This window comes from Vitis riparia, chromosome 9 (genome assembly GCF_004353265.1).
Source record: "Vitis riparia cultivar Riparia Gloire de Montpellier isolate 1030 chromosome 9, EGFV_Vit.rip_1.0, whole genome shotgun sequence".
Taxonomy (NCBI): Eukaryota; Viridiplantae; Streptophyta; class Magnoliopsida; order Vitales; family Vitaceae; genus Vitis; species Vitis riparia.
Window position 1 is genome coordinate 6,877,364 of NC_048439.1, and position 7,562 is coordinate 6,884,925.

Below are 7,562 nucleotides of genomic sequence, written 5' to 3' on the forward strand. Positions count from 1 at the left end.
AATACCATCAATATGAGCATCACCAAGAAGGAGAAGTCGATTAGGTTGTATTGAATTCACTTTTCATTCTAGCATGTGCTATTGAGTTATATTGAAAGGCTATCGAAATGCATCAGTGTTTTGATATATCAGTAGAATTCACTTCTTTAACTCCTCTTCATGTGTCCATTCTTGATTCCATCCCTTTTACCACAATGTTAAGTTTTTACCCTTGTTTTGATGCATATATAAAACTCTCAAATATCTCCATTAGCCAAAATATATGCACTAGAAAGAACATAGGTTAGAGAGTGAATATGCACTTTCCCAATATTAATCTCTTTAATGCTTATAAAATCCATGATTTCATCACAAATTAAGCTAACCAATAGGAGGAGAAAACATTAAAAAAAAAAAAGAGCCAATCCTTGAAAAAATAAAATAAAATGAAAATTGAGGATCAATTAATGACTAATGTAATCTTAAGCAATTATCCAAGGGAGTAATGACCTATTACCTTAAAGCCCTGGTGCACAAATCCAACTAGTTAAGAGCCATTGATGTTATTATTTGATGCATAAGCTAAAGTTACGTTTGAAAAATTATATATGTGACAAAGATAAATACACAATTGGGAAATTCTACCTTGTTCTAAGTTGAGTTAGGATAAGTTGCCTACGAAAGTCCTCAATACCTGGTACCTTAAGGGAATACTTAGGAGCCATTAATGGATCCCTCTTTTAGCTATAGAAAGAGATTTACTAAGAAATAAATAAATAAATAAATAAAAGAACGTAAACTAAGTTAATGGATCCCTCTTTCAAATTAAAGATAATCATTTTAAGGTTAAGGTAAGGAGTCCAAAGAAGGATACTGTAAAGGGGACAACCAAGTTATGCACATAAGTCATAGATAAAAAGAATTAGTCAAAATAGATCATAAGAATACAAAAGGGGATGCTAAACAAGGATGTATGCATATGTATAAGAGGATAAAGTGAGAAAACTAGGAGATTACCTATCTTGTGCCATTTTTCTAAATTCTAGAAAATGGATCACTTGAGTAGCTTATGTAATGAGAGAATCATATTGAGTTACTTTGCCGTCATGAATTGCATTAAAAAATGTTTTATTCTCTTATTCTTTTTCTATGGATTAGCATAGTGTAGGTTAAAGGGGATGATTGGATCCTAAATATGTGCTTTTAAGGCACACAATGACATAATTTATAAGGGACTTAAAGCTCAAATTATTCAACTTAACTCAAATGAGAGGTTTAAGCTTGTGAGGGTGACAAACGAAAAGTAATAGAACCAAGACACAAGCAAGAGAGGGAAGCAAAGCACCTTTTTGGAGGAGATGAAGAGTCATCTAATCAAGTTTAAGACATATAAGATGTTAAGCCAAACTAAGGGAGAATTGATACAAAATTTACCTTGGAAGATGAAAGGAGTACTTTACTATTTCTCATATATGACTATATTTTTTTAATTTTGTTACTAGGAAAATAACTTATAAATTAAGATATAATTAGTAATTTAAATTCTTTAATAAATCTTTTAATTTTTAATAATAATTTGGAATTCAAAAAACTAATCCAATTAATTGCCCATCAAATCAAACCATTCTAGAATATTATATTTGTAATTGACTACTAAACGTGTGCATGCATGTAATAAAAAAACTTCACTCATTTCTATGTTAAAAAAATGTTAAACTTTGTTCATTATTCATTTTAAATAAAATATTATTAAAAATTATTATTTTTAAGTTATTATTAGTCATTAAAAAAGAAATTAAGAAGATGTTATATATTATCCTTATGTTTCTAACATATACTAGTATATTTTTATTAAAAAAAATGCAATTTATGATTTTATTAAATTTAACTAATATTATATAGATTGGATTTACAATACTTTTACAAAAGCAAAACAAAAAATTAATTTTAAAATAAGCTTTTAGTTTTTTATTTTTAAAAACTATTTTTGAAAACAACTTTTCAAACACCCTTATTTTTATAAAACACCAAAATCTGTTTTTGTTTCTTCAACTTAAAAATAGATTTTAAAAACAAGTATTAAAAAACATGGCCCTAAATGATTTTTGAAATTAACTTTTATTTATAGTAATTGATTTTTTAAACAAGTATTAAAAAACATGCATGGCTAAACATGGCTAATCACTCGTTATGAACGAGATGCCTTTTACTGTTTAGCATTAAAATAATATCTTATATACATATATTTTTATAAATTAAGAAACTACTTTCTAGCAAGTCATTTTGAACTCCAAATTAAATCAAAACCAATCACCAAATAGATTCATACGTATAACTGGTGTATGATTTGCCTCTAGCTAGCTACTTCTACATTTGTCTTTCAAATCATTTGAAGCCTATCCTATCTCCATGGACTTGGCCCTTGGAGGCCTACGTCAGCCAAGTCAAGATCAATTGAGTGGTTTGCGTGGAAGCTGAGTCGCAGGCCAATATAGCAAAAGTCCACAAACTTACAAAGAATGGTCTACATTGTGACTTTTCCAGTTTGGCATAGGCCTTATTGAATATAAAACAATGACCGGCACCGAAACTCACCGTCTACGGGAGTTGAAAGCAGACCAGTCTCCATTCTCAAAGCCAAATAAGCCTCCAAGTCCTCGCATCTATGCCCTCTCATACCCTCTTTTTTCCTATAAATAACACTGCCTTCAAACACATTTTCATCCATCCCCTTTTCAGCAGATACTTTTCTTGTAATTAACTGCTTTTCAACCTTCATCTCCTACACGTTTTAGAAAGAAAGATGGCTAGGCTCATGTCCATGGCTGTTATAGTTGTTGTTCTGGCAGCTATGCTGCATTACTCAGCAGCCCAGACGGTGCATGTGGTGGGAGACAACACTGGGTGGACGGTGCCACAAGGTGGAGCAGCCACATACACCTCTTGGGCTTCTGGTAGGCAGTTCGTTGTTGGTGATACTCTAGGTAACAAGCTCTATGCTCTTTCCTTTCTTCTTTTTCATTTTCATCTACTCTTCCTAAGAACTTCAAATATACGCACTCTATTTAAAATTTGTGTTGGCCAAAATGAGATTAAATCAGTCTTTCATAAGTACTGTTTGGATTTTGGGAAATGAATTTAACTATTTATCTGTGTTTTTCAGTTTTCAATTTCGCCACCAACGTTCATGACGTAGCAGAACTATCAAAAGAATCATTTGATGCATGCGACTTTTCCAGTACCATCGGAAACATCATCACAACTGGTCCAACCAACATCACTCTCGCCACCGCCGGCAACCACTACTACGTCTGCACCATTGGCAGCCACTGCACCTCCGGCCAGAAGCTAGCCATCTCAGTATCAGCCACTCCCGGCGCCTCCCCTCCTTCTTCATCTACTGCACCCCCACCACCAACCACCACCAACACACCTCCATCAACACCATCTCCAACTGCTGAAGTTTGCCCTCCAACCGCAGCACCGAGTCCTAAGATGAACGCTCCCTCTCCTACAACTGCAACTCCACCATTCTCACAGGGCGGTGATTCTTCATCATCAACTGTTTTTGCTAGTGTGTTTGTCTCCTTGGTGTCTCTTGTCATGAGTTTCTTCCTTTAGGTAGAAGAGAAGATTCACATTGGACTGTCTTTCTGTGGGGTCTTATTCAATAAGTTTGAGAGTGATTATTGTGTAGTTCAGTTCTGTGCAACAACATTCATGTATTGTTTTTGAGCATATGACCAATAAAATTTTGCTGGTTTGGTTTAATTTCTTGCAAAAGGGGGGAATTAATTTCCTTGAACTGGTTCTAGCAATCTTGGAGGTTCTCTTCAATGACTTGGGACAATCTGAAAATTCAGTTCACAAACTACCCTTTAAATAACATTAAAAAATAGTTTAAATTATTAGTAAATATTGAAAAATTAATTAATAATATTTTTATTAATTTTATTGTTTTTCACTCTTCACAATCACACTACATCCGGTTCTACTAGCCACATACAAAACTTGCCCTAGCTGCTGCCTCAAATTGAGCTTGAAACCAGCCACAAGAGCAGCGCAAACATTGATGTGGGTTTTCAAAACAACATTCCCATGGGCTGGAACCCATATATGGGTTAGCCCAATAAATACATCATATTCAATTTTTAAGTAAAAAAATTCTATACAAACTAAATAAAAAATAAATAAAGCAGTCACCCACAAAAATTCTTTTTCACTACTAAAATAATTTACAACCTGCATCTTAGGTTATAATTTAAACTTAAATGCCCTACTTTGTAAATAAGATGTAATGCAAATTCTATGGGAAAAAATTAGGACACTGTTTGGTCAGTTTTCTCTTGTCCTGAACAAAAAAAATAGGAAACATATTTGATAATTAAAAAATATAAAAAATATATTATTTTCAGAAAACATCTTTTAACTTTTTTTAATTATTTTAAATTAATTTCTAATAATTATTTTAAAAAATAATATACAAATATAAAAAATAATTAAAAATAAAACACTGCATATGAAAGTTATTTTTCAAACATATTTAAAAATATAAAAAATATTTAAAATTTCTAAAGAAATTCTTATTCTATAAAATATTATAAACAGTTTTTAAAAAATTTTGTTGCTTTTAAATAGAAATGACTATTTCTTTACGCAAATCCTATCAATAATTCAACTAATTAATAAACTTGAAATTAGAGTTAGTTTTTTCTTCAACCCTAGTAATGCTCTTTGACTTACCTCCTTAATGGACACCAACCCTCTTACAATCCTCTATCCATATAGTCTACAAAATTATTTCCAATTCCGAATGAAATTATAATAATACATAAATTAATCACAAAATACAATAATAAGACAGTAATATAAGAAAATATCTTTAAAATGCATTTGATAGTATTTTTACTTAAAATATTTTTAATAAAAATATTTTATTTAAAAATGTTTTTAGGAGATTAGTGATTTTTCCACTTCATAAGTATATTTTCATATTTCTAAAAGTGGTTCCAAATTCCAAGATTCAAGAATCACAGTAAAGCCTGCTCTTAATTCCCATATTTTATACCCGTTCAAAAGGAGCCCGATCTCTCATCAACTGCCCAAGAAACTGCAAGGGCTTTCTAGAACAAGTGTACTGTACTTACCCTATGGAATCAAAAGAAGAGTTGGAAAAACATGGAATAGTCTGTTGCAAGCTTTCTACTTTGGGTTGTAGGGTTCCCATTGGGAGCCAAGTCTAGCATGAGCGTAGAAAATACCAAACCTTACCGTCTACGTCCATTTGCAGGGTCAAAACTCCAATATTTCCTCGTCAAGGCAGCGTCCAAGACCCTCCTCAAGGGAGCCTCACTCTTCACCTCCACGCCTCTCCAAAAGCCTCTTTTCAAGATGCTATAAATACACTACCTCTTACTCCTTCCCAGCCATCACCTTCTGAACATCTCTAGGGAGATCTAGAGACAGTACCACCTGTAATAATACCTTCTGGTTCATCAGCTACTAAACATTTTTATAGACACAAATGATGGCCAGGTTCATGTGCATGGTGGGTGTTATGATTGTTGTTGCTGCGACATTAACGGTGAATTTCGCAGCTGCCCAGACTGTGCATGTGGTGGGAGACAGCTTGGGTTGGACGGTGCCTCCAAATGGGGCTGCTGCATACACTAGCTGGGCTTCTAATAAGCAATTCATGGTTGGTGATATTCTAGGTAACAAACTCTCTTATCTTTGATCTCTATCTTATTACTATGAATCGTTTGCTTGTGATGATAATCATGGTGTTTGACGTTGTTTTACAGTGTTCAATTTCGCCACGAATGAGCATGATGTGGTAGAACTATCAAAAGAATCGTTTGATGCGTGCAATTATTCGAATCCAATTGGAAGCATCATCACAACCGGTCCTGCAAACATCACTCTCAACGCCACCGGCAACCACTACTACATCTGCACTATTGGCCGGCACTGCACCGCTGGTCAGAAGCTAGCCATTACTGTCTCAGCCACTTCCAGCTCGAATCCCCCTTCTGCATCTCCAGCATCCCCACCGCCAACCACCATTGCCACACCTTCTCCGACTGCTACTCCTGATGATCGCACTCCCACTCCATCACCAAGTCTCATGACCGACGCCCCTCGTGCTGCAACTCCAACTCAAACTCCGGCAGCCCCACCACCAACAGCCACTAAACCACCTTCAGGGGCACCTTCTCCGACTGCCACTCCTGATGATTGCGCTCCCACTCCATCACCGAGTCTCATGACCGACGCACCTCCTGCTGCAACTCCAACTCAAACTCCGGCAGCCCCACCACCAACAGCCACTAAACCACCTCCAGGGGCACCTTCTCCGACTGCCACTCCTGATGATTGCGCTCCCACTCCATCACCGAGTCTCATGACCGGCTCACCTCCTGCTGCAACTCCAACTCCAACTCAAACTCCGGCAGCCCCATCTCCAACAGCCACTAAACCACCCCCAAGGACACCTTCTCCGACTGCTACTCCTGATGATTACGCTCCCACTCCGTCACCGAGTCTCATGACCGACGCACCTCCTGCTGCAACCCCAACTCAAACTCCGGCAGCCCCACCACCAACAGCCACTAAACCACCTCCAGGGACACCTTCTCCCACTGGTAATCCTGATGATTGTGCTCCGACACCATCACCCAACCCCATGACTGGTTCACCAGCTCCTGCAACCCATCTCTAGACGCTTCTCCATCATCTGCCGTCTTTGCAAGTGCCCTTGCCTCCTTGGTGTCCGTGGCCATGGGTTTCTTTCTCTAGATAGAAGAGTAGACTCATATTTGACACTGTTTGAGGTCTGTGGTACAATATTACATTTGAGGTTGGAGTCTTGAACTAGACTACTACGTGTTGTTTAAGCATATTACATTCAATAAAACCTGACCTTGTTTGATCTATATATATGCACCAGAGTGCATCCCTGATCAATTATGAATATTTTTCATAACAAAATATATTTTATATATATATATATATATATGTATATGTATTTAATTTTTCAAATTTTACTTTTACTATCCTTCTTTACAATATATCTATTTGTACTTAGTAACAATTTTTGTATCATAAAATCAATAAAAAAAAATTATAATTTTTTAGCCCATTTAGATTTCTCTAAATGAAATAGATATAAGTTGATCTTTAATTCCATATTTTTCTTCGACCATATCATAAAAGGTCCCGTAGAAAGTTTAATATTAACGAAAGTGTTGTCAAAGATAAATTTTTGAGGTTTGGAGTTTCAAGGATTTAGTCATCAACAAAAGTCATACGCCAAGGCTTTAATCAGGCGTAACTTAAGGAAAGTCAGAGACCCATTGAGTATGTTGTAGGACAATTCTTGGAAGAAAACATGGAATAGTGCTTACTAGTCAACTTTCCCCTTAAGTTCTAACCCAGCTGGGCAGGTCCTCTTGAATATATAGAAGAGAGGACCAGCACCACCGTTTACCGTGTTATAATCATCTTAAGAAGTATCTATCAAAAAAGGAATATATGAATATTTCAGTGTGCCCATGCATGTATTTTTATTAAGATATCAAAAA

The 7,562-nt window shown here is 35.6% G+C and overlaps 2 protein-coding genes across 2 annotated transcripts; both read left to right on the forward strand.

Moving 5' to 3' along the window:
• The first annotated feature begins 2,745 nt into the window (after positions 1–2,745).
• LOC117922675 (cucumber peeling cupredoxin-like) lies at positions 2,746–3,726 on the forward strand. The gene is made up of 2 exons (XM_034840852.1): positions 2,746–2,963; positions 3,143–3,726. The coding sequence occupies exons 1-2, from the start codon at positions 2,783–2,785 to the stop codon at positions 3,598–3,600; spliced, it is 639 nt and encodes a 212-aa protein (XP_034696743.1). The 5' UTR covers positions 2,746–2,782; the 3' UTR covers positions 3,601–3,726.
• A 1,736-nt stretch (positions 3,727–5,462) lies between these two features.
• LOC117922717 (extensin-like) lies at positions 5,463–6,895 on the forward strand. The gene is made up of 2 exons (XM_034840915.1): positions 5,463–5,693; positions 5,784–6,895. The coding sequence occupies exons 1-2, from the start codon at positions 5,504–5,506 to the stop codon at positions 6,698–6,700; spliced, it is 1,107 nt and encodes a 368-aa protein (XP_034696806.1). The 5' UTR covers positions 5,463–5,503; the 3' UTR covers positions 6,701–6,895.
• The last annotated feature ends 667 nt before the right edge of the window (positions 6,896–7,562 follow it).